Raw genomic sequence first — 12,559 nt, 5'->3', positions numbered from 1 at the left:
TCATTAAAACCAAAGCAAAGATTTGCTAAAGTGGTCTCAGATGCACTGCAGATATATAGCTATCAAAACAAGGGGAGGTTACACAATTTCAGATTCGAGGCGTGAGTGGCGGGGGGGGGGGGAGGGGGGCGGGGTGGTGGTTAGATATAATTATTTGGGGGGGGGGGGGCTAAACTACAAAAAGACTCAGTAACATTTAGGTTTTAGAGGTGAGTCCCCATATACCACCACAAAAAGGTGTCACAAAGGGATTAACGCAGAGAGGTCCTAACACTGTTCTGTTTCAGCCACATGAAAACAATATGTATAATTTTAGCTGCAAATGTTTCAGTGGCAAAACTTGGCATTTGTAACTCGTTAAATCAGCTTCGTTTGTGACCAGGTAACAGTTGTCAGTCTTAGAGAAGTAAATAGTTTGATCATCCACCAATCGAGAACAATTATCTCCCCAAACCTGCATGATCAGATCAATCAGTCGTTCCTTGTTCGAGCCGATGGAAAGGAAATGACTGAAGTTTCTTGGTACTTTCGTCTTTGGGCCTTTAATGATGTAATGGTCACTACATCCCCTGTGACTTCTTTCTGTCTCCTTGATGGACTTGCCTCTGTATGTATCAACAACAATGCCAATTCTCTTGTATCCAACAGGAAGAAGGTTGGATATCTTCATGGACAATTATTAAAAAATTTCGGGAATTTGCGTAATAGCCCTCATTGTTGCCATCAGGTCAATGATACATTTGTATAAGCAGAGACAGATTCTTTTGCTGGCAGTTTGGCTGGGTCCAAAACTTGGCAGGTCTCACTGAAGATAGCTAGTAGCTTACGTTTTTATTGTTGTTCTTCTTGTTCCATCTGGGTGTGCCAAACACCGAGGAATAGGACCAAGACAGTAGGACAAAACTTTGTTTGTGTCCACCGGAGCGTTGTGCTTATTTGAAAGCGCCACAAGTCTACCCAGAATGTCTCTTTCAATTGTCAGTTCTTTAACTTTGCCTTTAACACATAGCTTCACCCTTTTGTTTGCATCCTTGAATGTTCAAATAGGTGCTTTTACAATTGGCATGAAGAACTTGGTTTTGGTTTCTTCTAACCTATCTTTGGCAAAGGTTTCATCTAGTCATTTTCCTCAGTCCATCAAACTAGTGAGACTTTCTTCAATTTCGGTTGCAACAGGTGCTCCTGATGACAAACTGAATAGCCTTATCGACAAGCCATTGATCAAGCTGGGGAGCAAACTTACAATCAAAGTGCAAAAGTTCCAGGCAGAATAAAATAGTAACCAAGGGGCCTATAAGAAATCGATGTTAAATCGTCCACACCTTGCCAATTTTAAAGATGCTCTGTTGAAAATAACTGTCCTTCAAAGTTCATCAGAGAATCCCCAAAAGACATGCAGGCCATCTGAAATTAACAAATTGGAACAGTGGGTGCAAGCAATACTGAATGTCCTGGTCAACGAATTTATCAATCCTTTCAGCACTGACCTTGACGTGTTAAGTTTAATCAATTAAGTGCAACGCTCTGGTGGACATCGACTAAGTTTTATTCTACTGTCTTGGTCCTGTTTCTCTGTGTTTGACACATCCAGATGGAACAAGAAGTACAACAATGAAAAGTAAGCTACAAGATATCTTCAGTGAGAACTGCCAGGTTTTGGACCCAGCCAAACTGCCAGCAAAGGAATCTGTCTCTGCTTATACCAGTGACTTGATGGCAACGTTGAGAGCTATTACGCAAATTCCATAGACGTTTGAATAATTGGCCATGCAGATATCAATCTAATTAAAATTAGCTCCACTATTACATGTGGATCTAACACCAGCCAGTTGGAGCTCATGTCCACCAATCAAAACCTTACTTGCAGAATCCTGCCAGTGATTTAAAAATAATTTGAAAACATTCCGAATTATCCGATCACCATCTGGAGACACTGACATACCAATTATTCTACTGGCACTGTCTCATGATGCTAAATATGGCATATACCTGGATAATGGCCATGGCAACAGCAGAAAGATATATAATATATCCAGCTGTTAACTGTCTGTTCCTGTCAAGAAGGCTTTGATTGGACTACACTCATTCACAGGAAATGATTATGTATCTGCCTTTTTTCGAAAAGGAAAGAAGATGTGCTTCACACTCCTACAAAAGGATACCAAGTACATTGAATCTTTTGCTGAGCTTGGAAGTGACTGGAATTTGGATGACAGAATATTGGGCATATTGGAAGACTATGTTTGCAAGTTATATGATAGAAAGCGCATCGAGAGTGTCAATACATCACGACACCAAATATTCTGGGGAAAATACAACAAAGACGGACGAATAGTTGACCTGTCTCTGTTACCACCCTGCAAGGAGAGCTTAACCTTACACATCCAGAGAGCCAACTATGTGTGCCGCATATGGAGATTATCGTCTGTTGCAGATTTCGATGCTTCAAACCCAACGTTGTATGGTTGGACAGACGACATGTCTATTCAGTAGACAAAAACTCCTTTCCCGGATGACATAATGTCATTTCTCTGTTGTGAAGGTGAGGAATCTGATTGTGCTGCACTAGATACAGAAGAATCACAAGATGATATAATCGACTACTCGGATGATGATGAATACATCTAAATCATACTGAGCCATGAGTGATTTAACGAAAAATGAACTGAGTTACAAATGCCAAGTTTTTCCACTGAAACATTTGCAGCTAAAATTATACATATTTTTTTCATGTGGCTGAAACAGAACAGTGTTAGGACCTCTCTGTGTTAGTCCCTTTGTGACACCTTTTTGGGGTGGTATATGGGGACTCACCTCTAAAACGTAAATGTTAATGAGGTTTTTTTTGTAGTTTAGCCCCCCCCCACCCCAATAATTATCTATAACCACCACCCCGCCCCCCGCCACCCACCCCTCTAATCTGAAATTGTGTAACCTCCCCTGGTTTTGATAGCTATATATCTGCAGTGTATCTGAGACCACTTTAGCAAATCTTTGCTTTGGTTTTAATGAAAATATATGGCTACATACTTCACAGAGTGTCCAAATAACCAAATTCTGAGATTAGAGGTATACTTTAGGTTTTTTTAAAAATGTAAATGGCGTTCTAAAATCAAAGATATTTCCACACTATACATGTATATGCATTTTATTGCTAACATAATTGCCTTGGTAATAAACATAAAATTATTGAAAAAGACACCAAACTTTTATAATTATATCATTCGAAATGTGATGTTTTCAAAAAAAAAATGCCAAACAATTGAAGGGTAGGGTTTCTTTTCGAGTGTATTCGTATATACGCCATGCATTGTTGATTCAATGTTTATATTCGTTGGAAAGCTATTGGATCCAGCTATCCAATGGTACCAAGGTTATTAATATAACTTATTTGGAGATGGAGTAAATGCCTATAAACCTTCACATCGATAGCGAAAACTAAAGTCGTAAAATAGGCCAGGTAACATCAAAGAACGGGGTCAAACTAGTATTTTGCCCCAGAGTTGGTGCTATCAACAGGCAGATCATACTACAGGAAGGTGTCAGCTAAACAAAAATAGTAGTCCCATAAATTCCCCTTTCAGGTGACACCCCCTCCACCTACACCTGGACTAACTGCTACTGTTACTGCTGCTGCTGCTGCTGCAGTTCATTAAAATAAATCTGGCATAACGCGACGTTATGTTCGAGGTTTATTTTAATGAGCTACTACTACTATACTACTACTACTACAACTACTACTAAAAATCTTCTCCAAAAATAATTTTAAATATTTTAAAATATAAACCTAAACTTGACCATAATAGTTTGTGGCTTGATAGATGTTACAGATAGGCTCGCATGGTCATCTTCAGTTTTAGAGGCCTCTAGCTGATTAATGAAATGTTTTACATAACGACGCATTCAACACTTTTTATTTACAGTTATATGGTGTCGGACATATGGTTAAGGACCACACAGATATTGAGGGAGAAAACCCGCTGTGGCCACTTCATGGGCTACTCTTTTCAATTAGCAGCCACGGATCTTTTATATGCACCATCCCATAAACAGGATAGCACATATCACGGTCTTTGATCTACCAGTCGTGGTGCACTGGCTGGAGCGAGAAATAGCCGATTGGGATCGATCCCAACTAGCTGATTATGATACACTACTAAAAACCCCAAATAGTAGACAAAATAAAATCATTTAAAAACACATTTTGATTTAATAGTTAAGAACAATAAAATATATGAAATAACTATCACCAAACCCAATGAAATAATCCATTTTCGAATGTTTGGTTTTCTTTGTCTTTGGAGCATAATACCACAGGAACAAGCTGGTCGTTTGGCGCTTGCCACTCATGTGCATGATAGGCTCACCTTCTGGGAGAACAGACTTATCACGAGAGTGATAAACAACTCCTCTAGATTCAATCACAGTGATATGGGAGTGATTTTGAAAGTTGTGAATATTGATGTTGTAATTTTTAGAATTTGTGATTTGCCATTTTTCTATTGAATTTTAGGATATCTTCTTCTATTTTGTTTTCTTCTTTTTTTTCTTTTTTAGAATTTTCCAAACCCTTCTAGAACTGACGTAAACTCGTTATAAAGAGAGTCATACTAGTTCAGCCAGTTTTAAATGTAAAGTCCTACAATCACTTTAAAATAATGAATAATCGATTTTTTAAAAACTAATATACATGTTTGCGATTGTAATTGTAACGAATTACTTGATTGGCTTGTACAGCTACTTGTAAGTAATCATTTTATTTGATCCAACAATTTGTATATGACCTGTCGTGTTTATATATATATACTCTTCAAAAAACAGTAGGGGAACCTGAAATATTAAAGGGACATTCCTGAGTTTGCTGCAATTTTTAAGATGTTATCGACTAACAGAGACTTTTTAACGATTGTAATTACATATCAAATATATTTTTTATGCATAACATATTAGTGGCTGTATATTAAACGTGTTTCTGATTGTTCTAATATTTGTATGAGGTTAAATTTCATTTTATTTCGTAAATATTTTTTTTTCGTACGTACGAAATTATTTGAAGACAAAATCCAGTCTGGGCTTCTTACAAATATTAAGATGACCAAAAACACATTGAATACACAAACACTGATATTCTAAACAAGAAAACCGGACTCGGTGGCGTCGTGGTTAGGCCATTGGTCTACAGGCTGGTAGGTACTGGGTTCGGATCCCAGTCGAGGCATGGGATTTTTAATCCAGATACCGACTCCAAACCCTGAGTGAGTGCTCCGCAAGGCTCAATGGGTAGGTGTAAACCACTGGCACCGACACACAGTGATCCATAACTGGTTCAACAAAGGCCATGGTTTGTGCTATCCTGCCTGTGGGAAGCGCAAATAAAGATCCCTTGCTGCTAATCGGAAAGAGTAGCCCATGTAGTGGCGACAGCGGGTTTCCTCTCAAAATCTGTGTGGTCCTTAACCATATGTCTGACGCCATGTAACCGTAAATAAAATGTGTTGAGTGCGTCGTTAAATAAAACATTTCTTTCTTTCTAAACAAGAAAATATATTTAATATGTAAGTTTAATCGTAGAAATATTGTAATAGTCGGAAACATCTTACAATGCAGCAAACTCAGGAATGTCCCTTTAATATCAACTATTAGACCACAGACATCCTAGTAAAGAACGTTCAGGTCTGTTTATCAACACACCGAAACACATTCCATAGTTTGCACATGCATCACGCAGTTGCCCCGTACACGTGAGTGGGGTGTCACTCTCGATTTTGACAATTTCCAGGAAGGTCCATTAATCACTGTGTAACATTATTTCTGTCAATCTTTTTCATTCTGTTGATCATACATTTGTTATTGTTTTGTTTTTAGTCATTTTCGCTGTTTGAATTTACGATTTACTGATAAAAAAAACGTCAACTTTCAAATTTCACTTCTGACCCCAGTCGTCCTTTAAGATCTTTGGTGGTCATAAAACCTACTGTAATACTGAACTACCGGTTGTAATGTTTGTCCAATTAATTCACTATTATCATATAACCATTCCCCACAGCTAATATACCTTACAATTTTGGCAATTGTAAATTCTTATTAGAGTTCCCCTACTTTTTTTGAAGAGTGTATACACGTGAAAAATGCATTTAAAAGTGTTGCATTTACCAGCAGCTGTTATGATGACATTTTACTAGGAACTTGCTTTGCAGGACATCTCAGTCACTCGATCACACACACACACACACACACACACACACACACACACACACACACACACACACACCCCACCCCCAATGTACACTTACATTCACTGTTCCTGAAGACTGTTAATATTTGAAAAAACACTCCCACCTGGTGTTGTTTCGCTCTCGCGGTGTCTGGGTCCCCCCCCCCCCCCCCCCCCCCCCCCAGTCTAGACCCTCCCCAACTGCATAATTTCCTGCCTTTATATATAATGTACATACGGTGACACGGCTAGACAAATGTACGAAGTAACCGCCAAATAAATTACTTGGAAAAAATAAAATGATAATGCCTGATAATGCCTAACTCAAAAGACTGGACTTTTCTGTCAATTTTATCAAGGAAACCACACTTAATCTCTAACGTCTATTGAGTGGACTTTTTCGTGAATTTATGGATCGGTTATAAACACTTGAACAGAATATTTTCAATTGACTTTGCTATCAAGGTGACACGGTAGCAGGGATATGACGCATAATGACGGTAGTGTAAAGGTGAAAGGGGTGTTATTTTACAGGTGGGGGCGGTGCAGAAGGATTTGCCTTGAACGTTTTAAAAGATTCAATGATTTCCGCAGTATAAGCCTGTAGCATACAATAACACGAAGGTTAAAGAAACCTAACGCATGTATAGAAACAAAACATTTAACTTGCTCAAGCACTCATAACTCAAAACAAACAAAAAGTTAAATTTTGTTTGTTTAACGACACCACTAGAGCACAATGATTTATTAATCATCGGCTACTGGATGTCAAACATTTTGTAATTTTGATATATAGTAGAAAGGGATCTTTTATGTACACCATCTCAAAGACTGGATAGTACGTACCGCGGCCTTTGATACACTAGTCGTGATGCACTGGTTGCACCGAGAAATAGTTAAAACAAACAAAACAATAATAAAAAGAAACAAAACAAAAAAAATATACGTGTCAGCAGAATCTGCCCTTAAAGATATAATCTTTGTGCTGGAAAATGTTTTAAGTCGTAGGGATTGGGGTTGTTGTAGAAGAAATATCATCCTTCGTGAAGTAGTTTTATGTTTATTATCAGAACACTTCATCTTGACTCACTGTTCCATTATTTAGAGAAAGTATTATAACCAAAATATTGATTCACAAAACATTTTTTTAAAGTAAATTCTCTGACGTGTGGAGAGTGTGGTTATCAGACTGATAACCTCCCAACCCCGTCAAACTCACATTTCTGCTGTAATAAAAAAAAAGTGTAATCATTTATTAAAATGATACGGGTATTTGATAGCCCTCACCCGGTATACCTTTTTGAACGGCCCTTAGGTGTACGTGTCAGTAAATAAGGTCATTTGAAGGACGCGAGTAGCCAACACGTGTATCAATTAATATTTCCGGTCACAGACACAATGATAATACTACAAGCAGTGTACGTGTACTTTTATCTTGTTTACAGAACAGTATCAAGTTTGTCTAGTGGCCTTTATCCAGGCTGGCGCTGGACCTATAATACGGGGTGGAGTTGGGTTGGCAGGGTGTATGTATGGGTCACTGGCCCTCCCACATAAGACGATTGTGCATTCCCCCTGTAGAAAAGAGGAATTAATATATACACATGTACATGTATATATAAACCAATATATATATATATATACTAAATGTCAAAGTTATTGTGACACACAAAATACAAAGATAATTGATGATAAGTTTTTACTGCCGTGTATGAAACGTTATAACATGGAAAGAGATATGTCCGAAGATATGGGAACGAGCAATAGTCCATGAAAAGGGTGCACCTGCCATATGCAAATGAGCCACATCACTAGAGGGGGTCCAGAGCGAAGTCCACACAGTCAGTAACGAGTGTGTCCACCTTGAGCATTGATACAGGCCTGGCATTGTCGTCTCATTGAGGCCACTAAACGCTGGAGAAAGTTCCTAGGAATGCCATTTCTCAGATGCGTGGTTCGGATCCATGTGTCTTGGCGAGGTGTTGTCACGGGTGGTCGGCCGCTACGGGGACGGTACCTGACCTGGTTGTTTTGTTGATATCGTTGCCATAAGTATCATATGGTGTTTCTGTGGACGTTGAATTGACGTGCGACGTCACGCTGCGAGGTCCCAGATTCAAGCATCCCTATGACTCGTCAGCTGTCATTTTCACTGAGGCGTGGCATGCCGAAATTGCATCAAACAGTTCACTAATGGTGTTTTTCTTACTTCTGGACTTCTGAAGGCTGCACAGAGTGGCAATGATTTGCCACTGAATGTCTGGCCTTTTATGGTGAACACTGGACAGGATTTCTCTTGAATATTCCAAGTGTTTTGCACAAAGCATTTACTCGCTGCAACAACTGCTTGGTTACATTTCTTCGGGCTGTTTCATACACATTTTCTCTGGTTTACATCTATAAATCCATTCACAAATTTATTACTCCAAACAATCCATGTCACAATAACGTCTGCCTTTTAGTATATATATATAATCGATTACTTTTGTCAAGTAATCGCCCCATATACACACACATATATATATATCCCAGCAACTGGCATCTTTTGACATCTTACTTACTTAATCCCCTTCGTGCTAAGAAGCACATAAGGCTGTAACCAGAGATCGCCACTGCTGCTCGTCTTTTGCCAGCTTCTTCAGCAGCCCCCAGCTCAGACTGCCCTCTCGAATTTCCTTCTCTACTGTCCTCCTCCATGTTTCTTTCGGTCTTCCTCGTTTCCTTTTTCCAGGAGGGGACCATCGGAGTGCCATTCTTGGTAGGGCTGTTTGAGGCATTCTGATAACATGGCTAATCCAGCGCCATCTTCGGCACTTGATCTCCGATACCAATGACTGTGTGGAGGTTTGTTTATGGAGTTCTTCGTTGGTTATGATGTTAGGCCAGAAGATATTCAGAATCCTTTTGACATCTGTGAAAAGGAATTACAGGAAAATTGTGTGCGTGTGTATTTGGGTGGATGGGTTTCATGAGAAACGTTTTCACTTATCCACTAAAAAAATAACACACGCACACACGGATACACACACACACACACACACACACACACACACACACGGAGGGGGGAGAACGAGACAGACACATGGAGCGACATAGAGTGAGACAGTGTGGGAAATAAAATACTTTATATGTAATGTTAGTCTTCAAAAAGGTTATGTTAGTAATAAACATATCGCATGGACAGTCGATCCGAAAACACCTCAACAATGTACTAAATGGGTTTCAATTGATTTTATTAAACATATATAATCAATAGAATAAAAACAGTGGCTTATATCATTAAGTATTTATATTTATACGGAATGGATGGATGTTTAACGACACCTCAGCGCAACAATACATCGGCTATTGGATATTTGTACGTAATAAACAAATAAAGTAAAAACAACTCTCAAGTTAAGAATCTACAAGATATTACGTTCAACATTGTATACACAAATACAAACACAAAGGTATTTAATATGCATATTTTATAATCAAATATTCAATTAATTTTATTAAGCATATATAATCTATAGAATAAAAACAGTGGCGTATATCATTAACTAATTATTTATATTTATATGGAATGGCTGAATGTTTAACGACACCCCAGCACAATTAGATAGTATTTGTACGGAGTAAATAAATAGTTAAAAACAACTCCCAAGTTAAGAACCTACAAGATATTGCGTTCAACATTGTAAACACGAATACAAACACAATGGTATTTAATTATATTCATATTCAATCAGATATCACTTGTAGCCAATTCTTAGTAAATGTACACGAGGTATTCAAAACATATCTTGACACGTACATTCTTACAAACCATTGGAGAGTATCGCCAAAACGTAAGCGCTGTACAATGATGTAATAATGTTTTTCTTCTGGGTTTTTTTTTTTTTTTTAAGAATAAAATTACAAAAGGTACAATGAAATTCATCTTAAAAGTACTATTTTTCGAAAACTCCGAACAGTACTTTTCGTTGAAGCTTGTACGGTCTTGCTTAAAGCATTAATTTCTGTACTCCCAGTGTGTTCTTGTACTATATCAGGGTTTAATCTGGACCCAGAAAATTAGACATGTAAACAATTTGTCGAATTTGTTCAGAGCATCTGTAGCCAAGTTCAAATATCATATAACCGTCTTACCGAACCGTTAATATGGCGGTATATCTACAAGTCATGCGGTTTTCAAACTAGCTTTTTCTTTCCTCACTTTTTTTTGTCAGAATTAATTATGAAATACATTCGCTAAATCCTGCTGGTGCACACCAGACTTTTGGTGATGTTTGTGTTCTCTATTTGTTTGGTGGTTGTTCGTTAGGGTGTAGGGTTTTTTTTAATACATTTATCACACTGTGTTTGGTTGTTGTTATTTTTCAGGGTTTTATTTTAGATGATAGCGTATGTTTGCTTGTTTGTTGTTGGGGTGGGGTTGTTTTTTTACGTTTTCGTGAATGGTCACATCCAGGTGAATGTTCACGATGCGTATATATTGCGAACTGATTACGAACATGTGCATTAACACATTTTCAGGTTAAGAAAGTGAAAATGTATGTTGTTAAATGCCAGGTGAATTTGTAAGTGATTCTAATCTCAGAAATAGATTTCAATTTTCATACGACAAAAGAAAGAATATTAGACAGGGATACCTTACAAGGGAACCATGTATACTAATCACAACGTAAGAGCCAGTATCAAATTTGATCTTACTTTTTTTCAAAAAACAATTAGAGGTAGCGACAGATAATAAAAAGTAGGTTACAGACGTGGTTAAATCATTGCAACTTGTATGTACACCAGCCTTCTACTTACAACTTGTTTGGTTTCCGGTAGAAAGCGTGTGGTAAATGTACAAACAAAATCTAAAATTGTTTAACTTTTTTTGTGTTTTTTTTGGTCAAACAATGCACCTTCCTGAAAAAACAAAAAACATGGTGCACATAAAATTCCTTTTCATGTCTTATTAGGGTTGGGAGGGTATTCTTCTTCTGCAATTCCAAAGCCATGCTCAGGTCTCACTACACAGATGTCAGCTGCCATTGAAATCCATGTTAAATTGCCCAACTTCAAACGAAGATTGCCAATAGAACGGGTTCTCGTTGGCACTAACAACATACACCATTGCGAACATACATTATATAAGCATTTATTTTCACTCCAAAATTGAGAACATTTCCGTCTGTTTTTTGCTATATAACCGCATCTGGCTATACTACCGGTCCGAAAAGGTGGTTCATTACCCGATTCACCCCGGCCGTCTCTTACGCTATACATCCATGTCCCAAAAGGTCGATGCACAATATTACAAAATAACATGGGCAAAATACAGCCAGAAGGCTTGCCATTAAACATACATATTGTTTTAATTCTTCACCATTTCCTAGAAGTGAATATGTGAACCATAACATGTGTCACAATTGGGAACTATAGTGGACCGTGATCAGTGAACTCTCACCCGGAAGTGATCTGTGTAGTGAGACCTCAGACTTCTAGTCCTGTGCTCATCAGGAAGTCTGCTGTCCGTAGAAGGGACGTCGCATGGTTTCTTGTCTCAGAGTGTTATATGATGGGCAGGGTATACATTTCTTTACAATCTGGTTTTGGATAACTATGGCACCAAGACGAAAACTGATAGTTCTGGACTGTGGCTAAGCCCTGGTATGATGTCATAATCATGAGACAAGTAGCGAGACACCTTCAAGTGAGCAATTCCGTCATCCATCGGCTGCAACAGAGTTTCTGTACCACAAACAGAGCGAATGGGCGACCTCGCTCCAGATGCAGGATTAATGTAGCCCTTAACTTCTTGCGACTAGTATAGCTTTAACACAACACATAATACATAATAATTATATCACAGCAGAACACGTCAGAGACCAAATACGTCACAAAAGAAGTACACATGAATGTGTTACACACCATTAACTTTAAGGACAGTGACGACACGAAATCCACCAGGGAAACGACCTCTGCTATATTCCCCGAGAGATCATTTGGCATACGTTCACGAGCGAACTATAAATTATAGGTCTAATCGCTTTTAGTAGCCACTCCTCTTACCTAAAAGTGAAAATTAAAAAATTACTTTTATATCAATTTATTATTATTATTATTATTATTATTATTATTTTAAAAATAAAAGCGTACATTATATTAACACCCCCCCCCCCCCCCCCCACCCCACCCCGCATACAGTGTGTAAGGTTCGTGATAAAGGTGACAATTGTAACCGGCCCTTAAAGCTCGTGGTAATAAAAACATTATTCATTAGAGACAAATTTGACATGAAATGAAAAAACGTTTAATACCATAATAATTGTGAATATCAAATATCTAGTAATAAATAAGTTAAAATAC

General features: G+C 38.0%; 1 protein-coding gene across 1 annotated transcript; it reads right to left on the bottom strand.

The window, feature by feature from the left end:
• Positions 1 to 8,790: 8,790 nt before the first annotated feature.
• On the bottom strand, positions 8,791 to 12,202 carry LOC121389156. The gene is made up of 2 exons (XM_041520765.1): positions 12,103 to 12,202; positions 8,791 to 9,125 (listed from the first exon to the last, which is right to left on the bottom strand). Exons 1-2 carry the CDS (start codon positions 12,200 to 12,202, stop codon positions 8,791 to 8,793), a joined length of 435 nt encoding a protein of 144 aa, XP_041376699.1.
• Positions 12,203 to 12,559: the final 357 nt, after the last annotated feature.

The sequence above is a fragment of the Gigantopelta aegis genome, chromosome 14, assembly GCF_016097555.1.
Source record: "Gigantopelta aegis isolate Gae_Host chromosome 14, Gae_host_genome, whole genome shotgun sequence".
Taxonomy (NCBI): Eukaryota; Metazoa; Mollusca; class Gastropoda; order Neomphalida; family Peltospiridae; genus Gigantopelta; species Gigantopelta aegis.
This window is presented reverse-complemented; position numbering and strand designations above follow the sequence as displayed.